We start from the raw sequence: 23,975 nt of genomic DNA, 5'->3' as shown, positions 1-23,975 counted from the left end.
GAACATTTATGGAATTAACCTGAAGTGGACTGCAAGGAAAAGGTGAATCAGCGGCCGAAGTGAACTATTAAGGATATTACTCAGAAAACCGGGCTGTCCGAAGAAAACCCCGAGAGGAGAAGCCTGTATAGGGGCTGGAGACAAATTCCAAACTGCAGAAACCTGAAGAAGTGGGATAACCTTAGGGATGGTGGCATAAACCCTACCCGATCGCGGAACAGCGGCCGCCAGCAGAGACTCCCGGGTCTCCTTGGATCCCCCGGGAGCCTCCCCGCCCCTCCCCGCCCCTCCCGTCCCCTCCCTTCTTCCGAGGGCTCGGCCGCGGCGGCTGCGCAGTGGCGCGCGCGTAGGCGGAGCGGCGCGCGCCGCGGTCAGCTGACTGCTCCGGCTGGCACGTGACTTGCTTCGTGGGCTCTGGGGTCCAGGAAGCCGTGAGGCCGGAGCTTAGGTCGGGTAGGGATGGAACGCTGAGCCGTTAACGTCTGCCAGGCTGTACACCTCTGTACCTGTTACTGCTGCCACTTCCTCGTTTGACACTTCCCTGGGTCAGTGAGCGATGGCTACACCGGCTGGGGAGCCCCGGCCAGGCCGAAGCTTGCGCTGCGGTCGCCGCCGGGGAGGGATGGGGGCGGGCGCGGTGGCCGAGGCTGAGGCGTTGGAGCCAGTTGGGCGGCTGTGTCTGGTTTCTTGGTGCGGGTTCGTGTCCGCCTTGGGCCTAGGTTCTGTTTCTAGGGAAGAGGAAGGAGGGAAAAAGAGAAAGGGCCCCAGGGGGTACTCAATGGCAGAGGCAGAAATAAACACTGCGGGTCTGGGATATTTCTCCTTGGATTGGAGTGAGGGTCACAGCGAATGCTCGTCCCCTTGATTGAGGGGGATGAAAGGTGACTGAGTGGCCCAGATGAGGATCCGGGGTGGTGTGTGTGAGGTCACAGCGACCGCGAGAGCCTCCACTGGGTGTACGCGCTTGCGAGTATGGGGGTGGCAGTTTAAAGGGTCTAGGAGCCCCTCAGAGAGGATGCAGGGTCCCTGTGGGCAGGGGAAAGAACGAGAATCCAGAGAACTGAAACCACTTTTTATTAGAATGGGGGAAGGGTAGGCAAGAAACCCCTGAAAAGGAACTTGAGGGGAGAATCACACGGGCAAATTGAATCACCTGAGAAACAGAGGAGTAAGGGGAAGGAAAGTTTGGTTAGATTCTGTTTGCACCCTTCACTGAGGGTAGTTATAGCTACCGCCAAAGCAGTCCTGAAGTACACAGGGGAGACTGGATCATTTGGGGGTTGAGGGGAGACTCCTTAGCAAAGATCTGTTTTGGCCTTCCAAACTTATCCTTTGGTACTGTCATCTACTCCGGAACATCTTTTATTGAACAATAGTCACAGGAATTACCTTTCATGTTTATTTTGTTCTCACAGGTCTTTGAGAGAAAGTAGATGAAAATGCCATTCATTGTATAGTTAGGGACCTATCTAGACCCTTGGACCTAGAAATGGACATCAAGTGATGTGTCTAAGTCTAGCATAACTTCCATCATCTTCTAATTGCCGATTACCTGCACAGTACTTAACCACAATTACATCTAGAGAGAAGGGTGAGTTTTTTGTAGTGCACTGTAATCTTTGATTCAGCACTTTCGGTGAACTTTTTTGAGTAGGACAGCTTCAAAGGGATTTGGCAGCGGTGGTCAGTGCTTTAAAAACTGCTTTTCTGTTAGCTTGGGTGAAGCGGTTCGGTTTACAGTTCAGCTGGAGGAGATAATGAGCAACAAGGTGGGCAAAAGGCGCTCAGCTTGTCAATCACGGTTCTTTGGCAACAAGCAAGTCTCAAATTGTGCTGAAGACGGAGCCTCGGGTTTGTGTCTCAGAACTCCCGGATCTTTTTCTCTTTTGGTGTATCTTGCAGGGACTAGATAAAATCTAAAGAAACAGTACTCGGGATCTGACTAAAGTAAATGCTGAGAGCTAGGTGGTTAGTGTAATACTGCTTTTAGAACTGGGCAGGAAATGATCATTTTTATTTTTTGGCATATTAGTCTTAAGAGCCTTATTTACATTAGTTTTCTCTACCTAAAAAGAAACGTTTGGGCTTCAAAAATTTGATTCTGTAATTATTTCCACAGCTTGCGAAATAGTTGCATTGGCTAAAGAGCAAAGCTGGTATGCCAAAATAAACCTTTGCCAAAGGATCTTCTTGTGGTCCAGTCCCCAAGCGGTCAGTCTTCCTTTTGCACTTGAGCCTGTTTAGGTGTTGCTGCAGTTTTGACCAAATACCTGCTAGTTAAATTTTATTCTTGTATGTATTCTGATCTATGTGCTGGAGTAAACCTTTTTCACCCTTTGGATGTGGAATTTTATACCATTTTAGTTATAAACTAATTCATGTTCGGTTCGCATTTCACTGATGTTTTGAAGACATAGTAGAAACCATTAGCATGGTGACCTTGGAAAGATAGCTCAGGCAGTGAAGCAGGGCAGTCTAAAATTTCCCTTTGACAAGAGTGAACCTTGGAACTAGAAAATTCAAACTGTACTCTTGATAAGGAAGCAAAATCCTGTTCCAAATGTGTAGCAAATCCGCTATACATTTATTGAGTTCCAAGAGGAGCCCTGTGGGCAGTGGAGGAGATGTACTTTGGTTACATCATAGGATAGAAGATGGAGCCTTAGCTCTCTGTACTTGAAAATAAAATGCAGGTAAATGCAAAAATGATGTTTTATAGAAAGAGATTGATGTATCTTTTAAGATATTTTAAGCAAACTATCCATGAATAGGAAGTTATTTATAAATTAAGCTGGTTAACAGGTGGATTGACTTTACCAAGAAAGGTTTTCTTTGTGAACCAGCCTATAGTTTAGTGTTTCTCAGTGGGTGCTGTTGGCATTTTGGACAGGACTGTCCCTTGTTTGGTCCCCATCTGCTAATGGTGGTGGTGGCCCCCACGTTGGGACAACCTAAAATGCTCCCAGACATTTCCAAACTCCTCCTGGTGGAGAGAGGTACCATTTGGTTGTGAAACACCCCATGTGGTGCCATCCTTTATTTATTGGACACATATCTGAGTGCTTGTTAGTGACAGGCCCTCTACTAGATGATGGGGATATAGAAGTTAAGAGCAGTGTTTTCATAAACTAGCAAGTAAAATGTATGTAGTCACTAGCTCTGTGGCCTTGGGCAAGAAATTTCATTAACTGTTCTCTCATCTGCAAGTGGGGTTGGCGATACCATCTTCTTTGAAGGAATCACCTACGAAATTGCTTAGCATATTGAAGTGCTCATCACATAGCACATATTCAATAAGTGGTTGTCATTACCAGGAAACAGGATCTCAAGCTTACTTGAGTGATGAATTGGGGGCGACACGCTTGTTTTAGGTCTTTGGCTTGTTGAATTTCAGGCTAGAATACATTGTCTTAGAGATATCAGCACCTTCTAGTGGAAAATATGGTGTTGTGGTCCAGTCACTGTTATAAAATAACAGCCTGAAAGAGAAGGGAAGTAACGTTTTGGGAGCCGTGAGTGTAGAATCAGGGAGTTGCCTGGCATGGAAGTAATTGTTTGCTCCCTGGGTCAGTGTTGAGTTGCCTGTAACAGAGAGAAAGTCTCTGGGCCCTCAGAAGGTTCTGATGATTCCTTTAGTAATGGGGGTACAGTGCCCTCCTTGCCTATCGATTCAGCTTGCTTTAGCAGAAATTGCAAGAGATTTTTAACATTGTGTTATGAGTTGTTACCTTTCTAGCTGGTTTCAGTTTTTATGATCAGCATCTATGCCTAAGTAAGGCTTGGTTCTTACACATTTATTTCTAGCCAACTGTAAAATAAAAAGATGGCAGTTGTTTATAAAATACATTAAAGATTAAATTGTCTTTCATATTTCAGTATATTTATGGCATGAAATTCAGGTAATCCTTAAAAGGATTATAGAGCATTTATAGGTACAGTTTCAGTTGAAAACAAAACAACACAAAAGTTAAGATTTATTTAAAGAAGGTGTGTGTCCTGATAATTTAAAAATTTCCTTCTGTATGAATCACGAAAGTCTCTCTTGGAAGGTAAAATCCCCCATTGTTGTTGGAAACTTTTGAAACAAGTTTTATTGTGAGCAAGTCCCTCCCACAATCCCAGTTAAGATGCTTCTGTTTTGAAGGCTAGAATTTTAACATTCAGAGAGGAAACAGTTATTCTTACTCTTTATTTGTATAGTGTTAAAAATTTCTAGGGGAAGGATGTAGCAACTTTTTAAGATGAATGGATTGTGGTAAATGTTTTGCACTGATCAATTCTGTTAAAAGTTGATGTGTCACAATTGGAAGGCTATGTGATATTTCACTGATATCTGAGGTATGCCTTCTTGTGCTTGTTGAAATAAGTCACTTTAGTAAACAACTTGGTATTTTCAAGGACTGAAAAAGGAAGTTGTTTTGCATTTACACCACCTTCAGCCTTTATTGAGAAATTTAATTTACTGTGAAAGGTGGTTGCATTTCAGAGACTAAAATATTGGTTCCTTGAAAGCATTAAAAGGACTTAAGTATTGGAGCACTTATAGGGGTGCTGTACTGTTTTCTGTGGTTGCCCCTATCCTGGGTCAGGCTCATACCTTCATTTACAAAAGAAATGCTAGTTGCTGTTTGGGTTTATTGTCCCCACCTTTTGTGTTGTTGTGATAGTTACTACTTTACTCTTTTTATTTTACATTCAAATCGCTTGCGGTAGGAAAATAATCCACCGCCTTTAAATTCTCATAAGTGGGCAATACAGTAATGAAATAAACAGTCTCAGAGCTTTGGACCCAGGATTTCCTTTCTTCTCTCTTTTCCTTCCTTCCATTTTGAAAAAGAGTTGTTACTGCTTTAAAAACAAAAAAATACTTATTGCAGTCAGACAAGATAGAAGTGTTTAAAAATTTTGACTAGTGTTTCTCTTGTGCCTCCAGTGTATTCTGCCTTGTTTTTTTTTTTTTTATCTTGTCATCTGCATTGTTTTCCTCCTACCTTTCCCTGCACACACAGACCTACCTACTCGTAGAGACCTACACACACATACACACCCACACACACACAAGGATAAGCTCCTTCAAGACAGGGAGTACATTTTGTTTTGCTTCTTACCACAGTTCTGGGAATTTAAGCACCTAAAACATTTGATGAATGATATGACCCTAACTTGAAAGCAGTTACAATCAAACAGATATTTGGGCGGAAAAAAACGTAAAATAGATGTCTGCTTTAATGCAGTCTGTTACGTGGATTTCAGTGGACATGCGGGTTGAGGGAGAAATAATTTGGGATTATATGAATGGATTTGGTGCATGGTTGGACTTGGTTGGGGAAATCTTTTTGTTAAGAGAATTTTGAGTTGGTTGAAATAGGAGGAGAGAGGTTGCTTTCTGCAAAATGGACTGTTGAGCAGAGGCAAGTAAGAAAGAGACTACAAGCAGGCCTGAGGTAAAGATGGATAAAGGGAGGTCAGAACATTGTGAAAATAAGGCAGAAAAACTCAGACAAAGGACATTAGTAGTGATGACTGTGAAGAATGGGAGATTTGAATTTTATTTCTGAGCAGAAGCAGGACTAGGGGCATATGTTTTTGTGAGTAACTCAGCCTCCCATCACCTAGAGCAATGTTTTTAGTGCTGGAAAAGTTTTTAAAGAAGTTTTGGGAATGAATCCGGATTCTAACACTGTGGTCACAAAACCACCTATTTGTATGAAGGGCATTAAAATCCTCTGTCTGTCGTTCATAAATGAAATAAAATTGTGTATTTCTTGAGCAAAGCAGTAGTTTACCCAGATTTCGTATTGTTCTGTACGTGATTTCATATATTGCTTTTCACTTTTTAAGTTTGTAAGCTGCCATAGAAAGCATGCAAAAAGTGGGTTCATGTATTTAAGGTTTCTGAACTCCATAGAACAAAAATCATTCCTGTATTATAGAACTAACAATACTGCGTGATTCTTGATAATGATGGTATGACATTTAGCCATCTTATTAAGGAATATTTGCCATTTCTTGTAACATTTACTATGTAACTCACTATATAATCATGGAAATGCCTATTTTACTATAGTGGTTCTGAAACCTGTCCGATAATCTGATTTATTTGAGGGACTTAACAAGAAAATAGAAAAAAAAAAAAAAGAGTCCTGGGTCTTACCCAGTATAGATTCATGGAATATAAGAGCAAAAAAGATCCTGGATATGGTAATCCGTCCTCTCAGTTTACAAATGAAATTTACGCAGACAGTGATATGCAGAATTGGGATTAGATTCCGTCTTCATATTCTCAGTGCAGTGCTGTGGCCGTTACACTACGCTTCCTGAAGTTGGCATTTAAGTTCTTTCTGACTGAAATTCCCAGTGAGTTAAAAAGGCTGTTTACCAACCTTGATCTCATACTTCAGACACAGCTACTACTAACCAGCTTTACTAACCAGCTTTGCCTTTATCTTTTGTATTTATATCCAGGGTTCTTTGTTGCCATGCCATTTAACGGTCTCTAAACTTTTCAGTGTTTTCAAGTGTGAGGATATTGCCCCAGTTTTTTTTTTTTTTAATGAAGTGTGTGGGGTTTTTTTGGCATTTACCTGTAGTAATTCATTAATAAAAAATTAGGAAACGAATACGCAGAGAGAATGAAAATGAACATTCATAATCCACTCCCAAGAGATAATCTTTAATAGTTTTTTTTAACAATTTAATGTTTATACCTATATATAGTCTTCTTTCTTAAGGCTGTGTCAGCGTTTTTATGGCTTTTGATTAACATTGACAAACTGCCTTCTAGAAATTGTCCCTTTTTAAAAAAGTTACAGAACTTTTTTGGGTTATCCTGTGATATATAATTATTTTAGATTGAGGAAATATTAATGATGGCAAGTTATTGTATCTTTATTAATGCTTTTAAGTGAATTTATATTTTATCAATCATGAGAGCATGCTATACATTTGCAAAATTAATGACACATATGTGTAGGACATTTATTCAAGCTACATCTGTCCTTTTTTTTTTAAAACAGAAATGAACATTTCTCCACCTTACTGCCAAAGCAGTGCTGCATTCTTCCCACACATAGTATTATTACAGTCTTTCTTTCAGCCTAGACTTGTTATATTTCTCATGTTCATTGTTGTTAATCCTGTTTTCTTTTAAATGTTAAAGCATGGGGCTGAGGGGTTGGGAGGTTGTGGTCGAATCCCTAGCAAAACCAAAAACTCAGGAACAATACATACAGCAAAACTAGAGGAGACTTCAGCTTCTGGCCGGCGTGGAATAACTGGTACCCTACTTGCTTTCCCACCATAAACAACTAGAAAATTGGATAAAATATATGAAAAAACTGCTTCCAGTTATTGGACAACAGAGGTAATACAGCAACCAAGAGACAGGAAACAAATGAAATGAGCTCTATAATCCCTCTGGCTTTCTGCCTGGAGTCACTCTCTGGACCATGGTTTAGAGGAGACCAAGCAGAGCATGTTGGTCTTGCTGAGTTGAGGAGACTTGGAGTTGGGGAAGGCTTATCTGGCTAGAATTTGCAGGTTGAATTGGCTGACAGGGGGGAGCTAGACAGAAAACCCACCATCTGTAAAGGAGTCTCTCTCTGTAGGAGGCCCGGCAAAGAATGACTAGAGAGCTTTAGACAGTTGCCAGAGCTCATGGGGCCAGAAGGCATATGAATACCCTATTGAATCCCTGGGGCATCCCATGGAATCCCCGGACGGTCAGATCTTAGTAGAAGGGCTACATTAGCTCTAGAGTAAAGCTTTAGACGTAGCCTAACAAAGTATAAAAACAAGCCTTGAAATGAAGCATGCTAAAGCTCAAGTAAGGTAACCATCAGAACAAAGCACAACATTCTTAAAAGGAAGAAAACAAAATCCAGTGATCAACAACCTAATGTTGTGAATTGTAAATATGCTCAGTGATTTAACAGAAAACATGAACATAATGAGGAAAGAGAAGTTTTAAAAGATGGAACTTATAAAGGTGAAAAATACATCTAAAGCGAAAAATTCACTTCATGAGACAAATAGATTACTTTTAAAGAAAAGGTCAGCCAGCTAGAAGATGTAGCAAGAAAGTATCCAAACTGAAGCCCAGAGAGGAAAACAATTTAAAAAAGTGAATGCAAGCTCAGTGACCTGTGGGACAATATCAGGTGGTTTAATATACATGCCATTTTTGTCTCAAAAAAAAGGGAAAGAGAAGCAAGAAAGAAATTTGAAGAAAATAATGGATGAACATTGAAAACTATAAACACAGATTCAAGAATCTCTCTGAACTCCAAACAGGATAAATCCTTGTGACCCTGAGGGTAGGCAGATTTTTCTTATGTCAGAAATCATATATTATAAAAGAAAAAGTCAGTAAACTGGACATCAGAATTGAAAACTTCTACTCAAAAGCACCATTAAGAAAGGGCAAGACATGAGAAAATACGTAAGAAACACACACACACGCACCTCTCAAATTGTATCAAGATCATACAAAAAATTCCTACAACTCAGTAAGATCAATGCAGCTTTTTAAAAAATTGGGCACAAGATTTGAATAGAAATTTCACAAAAGATTTGAATAGAAACTTCACAAAAGAAGATATACAAATGGTTGATAAGAACATGAAAGGATCCTGAACTTTGTAGTCATTGTGGAAATGTGAGATTCCCCTGCAACCCCCTGGAATGGCTGAAAATAAAAAGGCTGACAGCACTAAGTGTTGGTGGGCATGTGAAACAACTGGAACTGTGTATCTTGCTAATGAGAATATAAAATATTACATCTACTTTGGAAAACAGTTTGGTGGCTTCTTATAAAGTTAAATATATGCTAATCATTCAACTCAGAAATTCCACTTCTAGATGGTTATCCAAGAGGAATGAATGTGTATTTTCACAAAAGCTTTGTAGAGGAATATTCATAGCACCTTTGTTGTTAATGGCCCCAAACCAGTAACCATCCAAATGTCTATCAACAGGTGAATGGATAAGCAAACCATTGTACATTCATGTCATGGAACACTAAGCAATAAAACGGAATGAACTGCTACTGATACACAGGCCATAGACAAATATCACAGACATGCTGAGCAAAAGAAGCCAGATATAAAAGAGTACGCAGCGTGCACTTCCATTTACAATGAAATTCTAGATCGGGCCAAATGAATCTATAGTGTGACAGAAAGCAGATTGGCATCTGCCCAGGGCCAGCAGTAGGGTAGGGATTGACTGGGCCTGGGTGTGAGGGAAGGCTTTGGGAAGACAGAAATGTTCTTAATCTTGATCTTGGTGGTGGTTATACAGGTGTGTATGTTTGTCAAAAACTCATCAAACTGTACTCTTGTAATGGGTGCATTTTATTGTATATAAATTATATTTCAATGAAATTGACTTTTTAAAAAATATGGAGGAAGTGAAGGGAGCGAACCAATTATAAGCCAGGTATTTTTAACTTTATTATCTTACTTAATCTTCACAGTTACTTATTCATTCAAGAATATTCAACAAATACTTTTTGAGGTTCTACATACCAGCCTCTGTACCAGGTACTGAGAGTACGGTTGTGAGCAAAAGCTATCATGGTTTCCACCTACCCTAATGCACAGTTTATTTGGTAGAAAGACATCAATAAAAAGTGTTGCTCAGGGAAATACTTAAAAGGTGCTGTGAGAGCATATAATACATTCATCCTTAGCATGTAATATATGCACTCATGATATATGACATGATACATATTGTAATATATATTTCATGTAATATATGAGGCATTTTCTGTGCCTTGGTTTCTTCATTTGTAACTACTATCCATGCGATATACCAAATGAGTTAATCCATGTAAAGTGTTTTGACTGGTGCTGGTAGATAAGAAGTGCACAATAAGTATTGGCTGCTATCTTGATGACATTTGACAATTCTATTGATAGTTGTCTAATGTTGCAGGGGTACTGTGCTAACTCAGGGAACACTGGAGTAGGACCAGGTTTGGGGGAAGCCATTAGGAGTTTGACTAGAAATGTTGGGTTTTTTTGGAGACATCCAGGTGGAGATGTCTTGTAGTCAGCTGTGGAGACTTGTTGGGTACAGCTCTAGATGCAGCAGAGGAGCCTAGGCTGGAGATACAATTTGGAATAGTGTTCAGCATCTAGACTGGAATTGCCTTGAGTATAAATAAGATCATCAGAGAGCAACTGTATACACACATATAAGAGAGGGACTTAAACCTTGATCTGAGTCTTGAGGAATGCTTTCTAAATCATTTTCTCTTTTGCTTAACATATGATTTGCCTATATTTATGCCTGACTTCCAATATACACGATGAAACAAAGGGAAATAATAAGGCATAAAAACAAGTCAGTTGAAGCAGTCAGCGGAAGTGGAGGTGTCCAGACTTTTGGTGAGATGATAACCAGTGGACACCAGTTTTGACTGTCTGTGTGGCTCAGAAAGGGAAATGTGTTTAGCAACAGGGATTTCATTTTTTGACCTCCCCCCACCCCCAAATATGTTCATCTGCAAAGATAGGGTATTTTTGGAACTGAGCGTAATTTGTACTTCAGTTTCAAAGAGAAATTTTTTATGTAACTTGTTTAAGTGACAGGATAACAATGGACAAAAAAACAGGGATTTTGCAGAAGACTTATTGATGCTCTTCTCATAGGCAGTTCTTACATTTATCCTTAGATACTTAAGTCGCTTGTCTTTCCCATCAGACTCCTCTTATATAGTTTGCTTTGACCAGTGGATAGAAGAATTGAGGTCATGGCTTTGCCGAAAGTACCAACAGGTTCTTTCTCAATCCCTCTCTTTTATATTTCTATATTCACCTGTAAAATAACGAAAGACAAAGGCTTAGTAATCTGCAGCTTTACTGATTTTTAATTTATATACTACTCTAAGGTTAGGATTTGTTTTCTGAAAGACTAAATTTTTAAAAAAAGCTTTATAAAACATTTAAATATTTTTCTTGGCCCTTATTTTTTTTCTCTAATCAGACTTTTTGATTGGTTCAGAGTCATTGTTATAATTATATTTCATTTATTCATAAAACAAGCAAGGACTTATTCATAAAGTCTCTTATTTATTCATAAAGTCCCTGCTGTTGGCAGGAATTGTATATGCTGGGTTTTTAGAGCATCAGAAAAGAAGGTATGATTCTGGCCCTTCAGGATTTCCCAGTCAGGTGGAGAGGAAAAGATGTTATGAAAAAAATGAGGCAGAATAGTGTGATAAATGCATAATTGTGGCATTTACAAGATAGTAAATAAACAAGATATTTCCTATGTGGGACACTGGGAGCAGCCTTTAGAGGCAGGATGGGACTCTAGTTTTGTTTAGAATTACCATGACATTATTTCATTTGATCCTGATGAAAGCTCAGTAGAGTCAGGCAGGTATTTATAAATGAGGAAATATGGTCCTCTTTCTATATTTCTTGAAATCCTTCGGAAACCTGCTGGCTGAAAAAGATTTTCTAGAACTCTAAGTGGTATGATAGTGACATCTACTGTAATAGCTCATATGGTTACAGTCTTTGAAGAAGCTGCAGTTTAGATAATTTAACAGTATCATAAGGAAGACCTTAACAATTGATTCTGTCACCTGCCGTTTTGCAGGGAGAGGAGGTGATCTGCAGGTCATCAGATACTGTTTTTCTGGCCAGGCTGAGTGCTTTGTCTGGGCTTACCATCACTATTAATCCTGTGTTTAGTTTGTTGGCCATTTGAGAGAGTGCAGCTCTTAGTGCAGCCTTTTTAGTAATGTTGGAAAAAATCATCTTAGAGTACAATTCTTGAGATTCATTTAATACCACCATCTGTATTTTCACCAGTTTAACCTTTCTGAGTATGTTTTTAAATCTGTTAAGTGGGGGACTTCCCTGGTGGTGCAGTGGTTAAGAACCCGCCTGCCAATACAGGGCACACGGCTTCGAGTCCTGGTCCGGGAAGATCCCACATGCTGTGGAGCAACTAAGCCCGTGCACCACAGCTACTGAGACCGTGTGCCACAGCTACTGAAGCCCGCACGCCTAGAGCTCGTGCTCTGCAACAAGAGAAGCCACTGCAATGAGAAGCCCGCTCACTGCAACTAGAGAAAGCCCGTGTGCAGCAATGAAGACCCAATGCAGCCAAAAATAAATAAATTTATTTAAAAAAAATCTATAAGTGGGGAGGATGATATGTATCTCGTAGAGGTGTTAGGAAGATTAATTGAAATAATAACGTATAAAACATTTAGAGTGGTACCTAGTACATGGTAGATGCTCTTGAAATGGAAGTTAGAAAAAAATAAGAATATTGAATGGCATATATGTTCAGGTCACCTTCAATTGTGTAATGACCTGGTAGGGTTACTTTATTTATTTTTAAACATTTTTTTAGAAACTATTTATTTATTTATTTATTTATTTTTGGCTGCGTTGGGTCTTCAGTGCTACGTGCGGGCTTTTCTCTAGTCGTGGAGAGTGGGGGCTACTCTTCGTTGTGGTGCGTGGGCTTCTCATTGCAGTGGCTTCTCTTGTGGCAGAGCGTGGGGTCTAGGAGCACGGGCTTCAGTAGTTGTGGCACGTGGGCTCAGTAGCTGTGGCTTGCGGGCTCTAGAGCGCAGGCTCAGTAGTGTGGCCCACGGGCTTAGTTGCTCCACAGCGTGTGAGATCTTCCTGGACCAGGGCTCAAACCGTGTCTTCTGCGTTGGCAGGCGGATTCTTAACCACTGCGCCACCAGGGAAGCCCGGTAGGATTACTTTAATTTCAGTTGCCTTTTGAAATTATGGAAGTCCATTGCGATTAACTATAATGCTTTACATTTTAAAGGAAATTTAAATTTACAAAGTTCTTTCACATTCATTATTTGATTATCAGGACAACTTTATAAGATCGTTATCTTCTACCTAAGACTCCAAATTTCAGGAAAGGTTAAACAAGCAGTGGTAGTAGAAAGTTTATGGTGGTTCTAATGAAAGCATATTGAAGTAGAAATAATGACACTATTATATTATGAGTTCTTCTGTGTTTGTGTGCTTTACCTACTTAGATTCTGAGTAGATTTGGTTTTGGATTTTCTTTTTCTCTGCGCACGTGCGTGCGTGTGTGTCAGGGAGAGAGGGAAAATGGGAGAGGGAGAAAGATTGTGGAAGAGGGTTGGTTGTGTCTTAATGGAACTCTGGAAAGGGAGATCCACAACCTCTTAATTCAGATCCAATAGTGTTGTATTATGCATCCCTCCCGCCCCAAGTCATATTTTAAATAAGAGACTGATTTACAAGGTTGATTGGCAAGTTTTTGTTTTTTGTTTTTGCAAATTTGTAAGCGTTTGATGGCCACTAAGTATATGCTAGGGATTGAGGAGATTCCCTTAGATTGAATATGGATGAAAATTAACCACCAATTTGGCTGACCTTGTAGGATTTGCTAAGCCAGATGTGGCAAATTTATTTGGTGGCTACTGTTCAAATGCATTGATTCAATTCTTTTTCAAAGGTAAGAGTTATGCATGTTTTTTTACTTCCTATTTTGGTTTTATGTTTTAAAAATTTAAGATAAACCTATAAATTTGTGACTCTCCCACCTTCTTTTGTGGAATGAAACTATTGGTGGCTGATATTTTGGGTAGTCTCACTTCTTGACTAATTCCCATTTTAGGATGTTTTGTAATTTAAAAAAATTATGTACTTCATGTATTAGGTCTTTATCATCTCTTTTTCCTAGTATCATAAATAAATCACCATTTACCATTTATATGGATTTACATCCAGGTAAGTAGATTTGACTTTGCTTAGGATTGTATGCCAGTGTTGAATTATTGATAGTTTTCCAACAGGCTATGCTTATCACTCTGAAGTAATTTAGAAACAAGTGATATTAAATGTACTTTTGGTTTGTTTTGTTTTACATTTCAGAGTCTCTATTGATTTTGGAAGAAATATCTGGTAACCAACATGACTGAGTTCTGGCTTATATCAGCTCCTGGGGAGAAAACATGTCAGCAAACATGGGAGAAATTGCATGCGGCAACTACGAAGAACAACAATCTTGCAGTTACTTCAAAGTTCCACATTCCTGACTTAAAGGTAAAACTGTGCTGTGCAAAATCGTTCATCATGAAGGAGAGGACAGTTGTCTCTGCTTACCTTTTGGTAGAAACGAGATATCCAGGTTCCTTCAAAAGAAAACTCTCATCTCTAGGGATTGGCATAATTTAAAACTTATCTTGTTCTTTCTGATCTTCAAATTTTAGATAATAAGGAAATTGAGATGTCTTGAAGGAAACTACCAAAACAAAATAACATTTTTCCTAAACTTTTGTGCTTTTCTAAATTGTAATTTAAATTTTAATGAGAAATCTTATGAAAATACTCGATGTATTACTTAAATATGATTTTTAGAAGTGAAAAATCTTGGGACTATGTATTCTTTTTTTTTTTTTAATAAATTTATTTATTTATTTATTTATTTTTGGCTGTGTTGGGTTTTCGTTTCTGTGCGTGTGCTTTCTCTAGTTGCGGCGAGCAGAGGCTACTCTTCATCGCGGTGCGCGGGCTTCTCATTGTCGTGGCTTCTCTTGTTGCGGAGGACAGGCTCTAGACGCGCAGGCTCAGTAGTTGTGCCTCACGGGCTTACTTGCTCGGCGGCATGTGGGATCTTCCCAGACCAGGGCTCGAACCCGTGTCCCCTGCATTGGCAGGCAGATTCTTAACCACTGCGCCACCAGGGAAGCCCCAAGGGACTATGTATTCTTAAATATCACAGTGAATCCATTTTTCTGTTATTAAATTCATGTAATACTCACTGATGTTGTAAATGTTTTACCATTGCACCTCTTTAATTATACTTGGCAAATCTATCCTAGTTATTTAATCTAGTTTATCTATTTAACATTTATTAAACATCAGTAATCTAGCAGCCTCTAAGTGAAGCAGGCTGCCAGTAATCAGTTGACTGAACTTTTGTAAAGAATGGAAAAGATCATGATACTTATATTTTTCTGGTTAACCAAATGAGGCAGTTACATACAACACTTGTTTAAGAAATACTTAAAACCACTGGTTCTTAGTATTTTGGGACTTAACAAATTCCTTTGATACACTGATACGGACTGTGGACATTTCTTCCAAAACACGCTCATTTACACATGCACAGTTTTGAGTACAACTTCGATTACAGGGAATTCCCTGGCGGTCCAGTGGTTAGGACTGCACGCTTTCACTGCGGGGGCACGGGTTCAGTCCCCGGTCAGGGAACTAAAATCCTGCGTGCCATGCGGCGCGGCCAAAAATAATAATAATCATAAAGTTTCCTTTAAAAAAAAAAACACCACAATTTCAGTTACAGACGCTCTATGCACAGCTCTGGACCCCTGCTTAAGAGCTGCTCTTGTAAACCATGACTTCAAATGATCCACTGCCACTGGGCAGGACCACCAGAGGCACAGGCCTGCTATTGTGGAATCTTCACATCTAAGTGGTGGTTGTGCCCATGAATTAGAGGATTATCTTGTACATATAAATAGCTTTGCAGTGTCTAGCAAACATTTTTTAACCACACTTGCATATTATGAAATAAAATATGGAGAACTTAAGATTTGCAGGCCCTTCAAATCAAGATGTTATATTACCTTGTTTAAAAAAAACAGGATGAAATCTCAGTAATGAAATGTTGTTTTTCCCTTCTAGGTTGGCACACTGGATGTCTTGGTTGGTTTGTCGGATGAACTGGCTAAACTGGATGCATTTGTAGAAGGGTAATGTATTTATATGCATAGGCTAGAGCAAAATTAGAGTCACTATTAGGCTACCTGGGCATTGGGTTTATTATCACATGTGTATTCTGCTTATTGGAATGGTTTTAGAAAACAATGACTTTTTTTTTCTTTGTAAATCAACTTTATGAAGATACAATTAACGTACAATAAAATACACCTGTTTGACGTGTGAAAATGGTGACTCCTTTTAATATTTTTATTGAGATATAATTTACATGCTAGGCAGTTCACCTACTTCAAGTGTACAATTCAATGATTTTTCGTATATTCACAGAGTTGTGCAGCCATCACCATAATCAATTTTAGTACATTTTCATCCCCCTGCCACTATCATAAACATCCTGTTTCCATTAGTAGTTACTCCCTAACCCCCACTGCCCACTAACCTACTTTCTGACACTATACATTTGCTTTTTGTGGACATTTCATATAAATGGAATCATACAATATGTGGTCTCTTGTGACTGGCTTCTTTTCCTTAGTGTAATGTTTTCAAGGTTCATCTGTGTTGTAGCATGGATCAACATTTAATTTCTTTTTATTACCAAATAATATTACATTGTGTGGATATACTGCATTTTGTTAATCCATTCATCAGTTGATGGATATTAAGGTTGTTTCCATTTTTTGGCTCATATGAATAATGCTACTATGAATGTTTGTGTACAAGTATTTGTGAGCTCATGTGTTTTCATTTCTCTTGGGTATGTACCTAGGAGTGGAATTGCTGGGTCAATGTAACTGTACTTTTAACATTTTGAAGAACTGCCAGACTGTTTTCCAAAGTGGTTGTACCATTTTACAGTCTCACCAGCAGTGTACGAAGGTTCTAATTTCTCCACATTGTTGACAATACTTGTTACTATACATCTTTTTGATTATAGCCATCCTGGTGGATATTAAAGAGAATTTCATTGTGTTTTTTTAAAAATTATTTATTTATTTATTTATGGCTGTGTTGGGTCTTCGTTTCTGTGTGAGGGCTTTCTCTAGTTGGGGCAAGTGGGGGCCACTCTTCATCGCGGTGCGCGGGCCTCTCACTATCACGGCCTCTCCTGTTGCGGAGCACAGGCTCCAGACGCGCAGGCTCAGTAGTTGTGGCTCATGGGCCTAGTTGCTCCGCGGCATGTGGGATCTTCCCAGACCAGTGCTTGAACCCGTGTCCCCCGCATTGGCAGGCAGACTCTCAACCACTGCGCCACCAGGGAAGCCCTTCATTGTGTTTTTGATTTGCATTTCCCTGATGGCTAATAACGTGTTAAGCATCTTTTCATGTGTTTGTTAGCCATTTGTGTTTCTTCTTTGGAGAAATGTCTGTTTGAATCCTTTGCCTGTTTTTTAATTGGCTTATTGGTCATTTGATTATTGACTTGTAAGAGTTGTTTATATATTCTAGATACAACTCTCTTATCAGATGTGACTTGCAAATATTTTCTCCCATTCTGTCGGTCGTCTTCACTTTCTAGATAGTGTCCTTTGAAGCACAAAACATTTAATTTTAATGTCCAATTTATCTCTTTTTTGTTGTTGCTTGTGTTTTTGATGTTGTATGGAAGAAAACATTGCCTAATCCAAGGTCACACAGTTTTATGTCTGTATTTTCTCTAAGAGTTTTATAGTTTTAGTTTTTACATTTAGGTCTTTGATCCATTTTGAGTGAATTTTGTATATGGTGTAAGGGAGAAGTCCATGTTCATTCTTTTGCATGTGGATATCCAGTTGTCCATTTGTTGAAAAGACTATTCTCTCTCCATTGAACTGTCCTGACACCCTTGCAAAAATCCATGGAACATAAATGTAAGGGTTCATTTCTGGACTCTCACTTGTATTCCATATTCCTGTCCTTATGCCAGTACCACATTGCCCTCTTTACTGCAGCTTTGTCGTAAGTTTTGAAATTAGGAAATGTGAGCTCTCCAACTTAACTTTGTCTTTTTCAAGATTATTTTGGCTGTTTGGTTCCTTTCATTTCCATTTGAATTTTAGGAACACCATGTCAAATATCTGCTGAAAGTCAGCTGGAATTTTAATGGGGATTGTGTAGAATCTGTAGATAATTTGAGCAGTATTGCCATCCTGACATATTAGGTCTTTGATTCATGAACATGGGCTGTTATGCCATTTATTTGAAGATTTATTTGGTGATGCTTTTGTCTTCAAAATTCAGTTACATTAGAAGATTTTTCTAGGCTACAGGTTTAGTCACTTGAAATTCAGTTACTGTGTATTTTAGCTGAAGATGGGTATGGGATCCTTAATAACTTTCTGAATTTTGATTAATTGACAGACTCAGTCTACAGTCCCTTTGACTCTTGACGTACAGAGCTTTCTAAATATTTAGGGCTTAGGTAACTAGGTATAATTTGTAAAAAACCAGAATTTTGGAGAATCTTAGAAATGTACATCTGATTAAAGCTTTAAGGGAACAGACCTGAATAGAGGGGAACTTATTCTCAAAAATCTGTGCAGAAGGGTTTTCTTGTTTATGCTGTTATGCTTTTCTGAATTGATAGAACCACCATAATGCAGTACTCTGGTAGTAGAGGCTGAGGTGTTGCAGAGAGATCTTTTGACATAACAACATGTGGTAAGTAAATAAATAGACCTAAAGATGTACTCATGAGGCAAAAGGCCAGTTGGGGGCCAGTTTTACAGTAGATTATGCAAGAGATATTGAAAACGTCAGCTAAGGGCAGGCACTAGGCAATAAAAATGGAAAAGAGAATGAAAGCAAAAGTAACAAACTGCTTTTAGGGTTAATAATTCCATGCATTCAGCAGAGCAAATGTGAAAATAATTTTTGATGATAGTCTCAGTTCTTACCATCAGTCAGTTTTTTGTCTCTTGGTTTCTTGATTATAGGTTTTTAATTAAGTAAACTTTTCATGGTCGCCCCCCCTGAGGTGATTGTCCTTTCTGCGGTCCCACCAGCCTCATTGCAATGTTAGGTCATGACAACGAAGAGCACAGTGAGAAGGGAGGTTCCTGAGAATATAATTATTAACACTTACTTAGATCCTTATTAATCACCTCAGTAGCTCTCTAGATCTTTCTTTAAATCATCAGTGGGATGTCCTGAGTATAGTTTAAGGTTTGCGCACATTTTTTAGGGAAGTAAGTATTTAGGGCAAATGCAGTTCATTTGGTCAGAAGCATTGCAAGTTGCCTATGCAGTTTGTCAGCTATTCTTTTCTGCACTGTTACGCAATCTTGTCCCTATCAGTCTTCCTGAAAGATATGAGGAATTTAAAAATCATATGGTTGTTACACCTTGGTAGAGTTGACAGATGCTAGCTTAATGACTGAGTGTTCCAGTTTTTAAAGTCTGAACATTGTGGTGGAGTAAATTATAGTTTATACTTTTTCAGTAATCTAATCATTAGAGCAGTTTGTTTGTTTTTTTTAAGGTCACCATGTGTCATGGATACTCCTCTAGAGATGCATAGGGAGATTGTCAAGGTCTGAGTTATGGGATGTTAAGTTGATAAATTTGACACCAGGCAGTTCTATACTCTGAACTATTTCTGTGGTAAACATGCACATTTTTAAAAAAAATTGAAGTATAGTTGATTTACAATGTTTTGAACATGCACATTTTTGAATGTTCATAGCAGATGGTTCTGTTTACAAGATGCTTGTCAACTTATATGGGAATAATGGTTTGTCTTCTTTGAAGGAATGGGTGAATTTTGGAGACACAGCCAAGTGTATGGACAAATCCCAAGTTAAACATGTTGAAGACTTACGGCTTACATCATTTTTTTCTGAATTTGTTCCACTTTCTTAGGTTTGAGGTCATTCTGCATAGGATTGTCATTCAAATTTTTCCTTCTGTTGCTTTTTTCTGGCCCTTATTGGTTCATGTTGCAGGAGTTTCTTAATTTGTCTTCCAGTTTACACTCCCGGCTGTTGAGCACAAAGTCATTGGAGAAATTGTCCCAAGTCCTGTTTTGACCATATTACACCTCTCCCTAAAGGCTGACATCAGAGGCAATCTACCTGCAGTCTGGCCCCAGCCGGCCGTCCTAGCACAAACTCCTTTCTCCTGAGCATGACACTCCCAGCAGTCTGGACCCCTCATCATTCGTTGCTTTTCTTATCTCTCTGGATCTTGACTCATATGATGCCCTGTGGCAAGAATATACATTCTTCCCACCTAATCAGCCTTTCAAAACCATTCCTGTCCTTCATTGCCCTGCTCCTGATCCATTATGCTTTTTTGATTACAGAAGCTGGAAGTGAATTCTTTTTCTTTTATGCGTTTCTGTCTGTAGCCTGGTCATCTCAGCTGGCGCTCATCACAGATGGCTTTGTGTTTAGTCATCCGTCTTTTTTGGTATCTCTCCATTTTGATTGTAAGCAATGGGAAGCTAGATTTTTGTCTGGTATACTTTTGTATCCCACCCACGGCCCAGAGGCAGGCAAGGAATGGGGGAAAGAACACCAGACTCCAGAGTCAAGACACCACGTTTTTAGTCACAGCTCTGCTGGGAACTGGTTTTGTGAGTTTTGGGGCTAAGTTACTTACTCTCTTTATACCTGGGGGTGTCTTTATTTATAAAGTGAAGGGATCGACAAGGTGATATGCAGGTGCCTCAGTAGTTTTGGCACCATGGTTTCCTCTTTAGCATTGTTTCTCTCAAATAGTAGATGCTCAATAAATAGTTAATGAATAAATAGTGTAGGACCGCATTCTTCATTGTTACCGTTGCTGTATTCTATTGCCTGTGGGATCCCTTTTGTCCTAAGGGGAAGCACATAACTGGTGAATGAAAGCTCCTGCTTCCCCCTTTGTTTTTGCAGTGCAGTGAGATCTGTTGCCCAGTTTTTCAGCTTATTCTCGGTAGCTTTCCACTACTTTCTTTCCAGACTTGGTAAACATGTTGCATGTGGTCTCCTTAAAACTAGTTACTCAGTTGAGTTTGACATATATAATAAGATCTTGGTGCTTTTTGTCCTTAAAACATTATTTTAGAAGTTAGGACCCATTTGTTCTATATTATACAGATAGTGTAATTGGAACAAATAGAGTCCAATTCGTGTCTTTATGTAATGTGTTCATTGTATAGCATGGAATTTAGGTTGTTTTCCTGAAAGTGATTGTTGATTTTTTTCCTCCCAAGGGTGGTTAAGAAAGTGGCTCAGTATATGGCTGACGTACTGGAGGATAGTAAAGATAAAGTTCAGGAGAATCTGTTGGCCAACGGAGGTAAGCTAATGTTTCATGATTTGAAATTGATTTCTATAAAGTGAACGACTTAAAAAAGGTTTATAGGTAAGGATATTAAATGCAATAGAAAGCCATTAAAATAGAATGATTACTACTGAATTTGGTGATATTGCCAGTTACATTCTTTCCTCTGAAACACAACCTCTCATAAGACAGTCCTACATAATATATAATATAGTTTATGATATGGATCCTTCCAAAAGCAATATTATAAAGATTTACCTTAGTTCTTTCCAGAATCTATTTGTCAACTCCCATTAACAACTGTGTTTCCAAGTATGTCTCTCAACATTGTTGCAGTTGAATACTTGTTTTCTCTAGCTTTTTGTGTTTAATAGCATCCAACTGCTAAAGCCTTAAAATAAAAATTATTAATTTTATTGCAGAGTAATGCCTCCTCCCTTCAGATTTGAATGTGACATTTCTTTAGTACCCATAGAATAGTCTACCACCAACCTCTCTATAGCTAGAAACTAGTATTTATGTAGAGTTTGCTCTATGTAATAATGGCTTTATAAAGATGGTTTCAACCGCATTGTTGTCATTTGTTGTTTTCTCCTGAAATATCACTTTAGCACTTGCTTCATTTTCAATTAGGCTGATCTTTAGTGATATGTCATTGTAATAAGAAACAACCCTTTCCTTTCTTTTTGTCCTATATTGCCTACTGTGATAAATAAAGGTCACTGATGTGACTTGGTTAAATTAACGTTTGTTAAGTAAAGCCCTGGGGTGTCATGGGTTGGTGAGCCACGGTTCAACAAAAGACCACAAAGGAAAGAGAAATAGAGAAGTTTATTACTCACAGGTCCTGGAGGAAGGGGGCAAGGCAGGGAGGTCAAGGCGGGGTGCCGGCAGAGAGAGAGCGGCGGGACCTGGGGCACATGCCTTTATTAGGGTCCGTGGGTGGAGTGCTTTGGGGTTCCCAAGCCAGGTCCAGGTTGGTCGATTCAAACCAAAAAGAAGGGTTTCGGTTAACTTCGAGGGGGTCTTATCTAAAGGGTACACTAGCAGGGGAGGCCCTGGGCAGCAGCAGAGAGCGCTTATCATAGGCTCATATCAGGGAAATCATATCAGGAGCTTACATCTACTTGTGATTGCAGGCTGTTATCTAGTATAGCTTCTAGGCCCCTGTAGGCCACTTGGCCACACAGAAATGGATGCTGAGGCAGCAGTATGGAGATGTGGCTAAACTCTCAACAGTCACTGTATTTTAAATCCAGTGTCTCTCTAATCTCATTTCTTCTCCTTGCAAATAATAGATGCTCAGAAGTACTTAATCAGTAAAAAAAAAAAAAATGTAATAATTTATTTTTGCTCTTTGCTAATAATAGCGATCCTGAGCTGCTTACTGTGTCTGTTAACGTGCGGCTGGGGCAGGACGAAAGTTAGGTGTGTTAACAACTTAGGTGCCTTCACTGGTCTCTAGGTACCTGATGAACTAGGGCGGTCAGTCTGCGAGGCCAAATGGGCGATGACAGTCTAGGGGGCATTGCATCCAAAACTGCTTTTGGAGATACCATCTATGTTGTTGACTCGCTGGTATTATGTAGGGAGAAGTTGAGGAGAGAAGATATTTTGGTATGAATTACTTTTGCCAGTTAGCCATAATTGACATTTGGTTTCCCTGACCTTGATCCCATCAGACTTGAGGAGTAAAGTCATCTTGACTACCACACTTCCAGGGAATTAGTGGTTGAGTGTCTCTTTGGCTCTGCATTTCTTATTCTTGTCATTTGAAAGTGAAAAGGTCCATGTTTTGAAGATTACTGAAATATAGACTCCTAGAAACAGTCATCACAAGGTTTTAACAGACAAGTTCATTTTCAATTTGTTTGGGTAAGTTGCAAAGAAAGAACGTACTTTTGTCAAATTCTACTTATTGAGGAGACAGTTTGACGTAGTTTTTTTTTTTTAATATACTATTTTTTAAATTATTTTATTTTATTTATTTTTGGCTGTGTTGGGTCTTTGTTGCTGCACGCGGGCCTTCTCTAGTTGAGGCGAGCGGAGGCTACTCTTCATTGCGGTGCACGGGCTTCTCATTGCTGTGGATTCTCTGGTTACAGAGCACGGGCTCTAGGTGCGCGGGCTCAGTAGTTGTGACACGCGGGCTCTAGAGCACAGGCTCCGCGGCATGTGGGATCTTCCCGGACCAGGGCTCGAACCCGTGTCCCCTGCATTGGCAGGCGGATTCGTAACCACAGTGCCACCAGGGAATCCCCTGAAGTAGATTCTTAATCTTTTTGTGTCTCTTCCTTCTACATATGAGGCATATCATGGGTATGTACATATTCCATTTATTAAGTCATCAGATTAGAAAGGAATATTTTAATATATATTAAATTTTGAGTAAGGAGAAGAGATCCAGTCAGATTACAAGGTAAAAATTTTTATTAATCCATGTTACTTAATACAGTTCCACGTTTACTTAACCAGGACTCTTCACAAATGATGACATCTTTACTGATTTTCTTAATGCCAGTTTCAGCACTAAAATCTATTACTGTGTAGCAAACTATAAAAAATTCTATTGCTTCTCCTCAGTAATTAATTTCTTCCCTTATTTCAGTTGACTTGGTTACTTATATAACAAGGTTTCAATGGGACATGGCTAAATATCCAATCAAGCAGTCCCTGAAAAATATTTCTGAAATAATTGCCAAGGTAAGATAAAAAATGATACAGGTAGGACACATTGATTTATAGTGGCTTTATTTATTTTATAAGTATTTAGTTATTAAATACTTTAATTTAGGTTTTGACAGGGCAGCTTAATTATATGTGACTTACTACAATTTTACTAAAAAAAAAAAAGCGTCAAAAAAGGATAACACTTTCATGTGTACATTATCCAAATTGTGTAGTTTATTTAGGTAGTTAAGTTAAATGTTGCATCAACAATGTTTGAATAAGAAAAGTAACTTTAAAATTTTATAGTTATTTATATAAATTTGAAGTGTAATTGAGATCACATAGAACAGGAAGTTG

The 23,975-nt window shown here is 39.0% G+C and overlaps 1 protein-coding gene across 3 annotated transcripts in view; it reads left to right on the top strand.

The window, feature by feature from the left end:
• Positions 1-378: 378 nt before the first annotated feature.
• The window catches only part of ATP6V1C1 (ATPase H+ transporting V1 subunit C1), a 38,050-nt gene continuing 14,453 nt past the window's right edge, over positions 379-23,975 (top strand). Inside the window, exons 1-6 of one of the 3 annotated variants that reach the window (XM_059901238.1) lie at positions 379-545; positions 13,399-13,473; positions 13,893-14,063; positions 15,666-15,733; positions 20,878-20,963; positions 23,557-23,651. In XM_059901238.1, coding sequence (XP_059757221.1) covers positions 13,932-14,063; positions 15,666-15,733; positions 20,878-20,963; positions 23,557-23,651 — 381 coding nt within the window. In that variant the 5' untranslated portion in view covers positions 379-545; positions 13,399-13,473; positions 13,893-13,931. Of the gene's footprint in view, positions 546-1,415; positions 1,592-13,398; positions 13,474-13,892; positions 14,064-15,665; positions 15,734-20,877; positions 20,964-23,556; positions 23,652-23,975 lie in introns of all 3 variants that reach the window. The other 2 variants (XM_059901239.1, XM_059901237.1) reach the window with 2 other exon arrangements.

Source organism: Balaenoptera ricei, chromosome 17 (genome assembly GCF_028023285.1).
Source record: "Balaenoptera ricei isolate mBalRic1 chromosome 17, mBalRic1.hap2, whole genome shotgun sequence".
Lineage (NCBI taxonomy): Eukaryota > Metazoa > Chordata > Mammalia > Artiodactyla > Balaenopteridae > Balaenoptera > Balaenoptera ricei.
The sequence above is the reverse complement of the archived record's forward strand: the minus strand, read 5'-3'. Positions and strand labels throughout refer to the sequence as shown.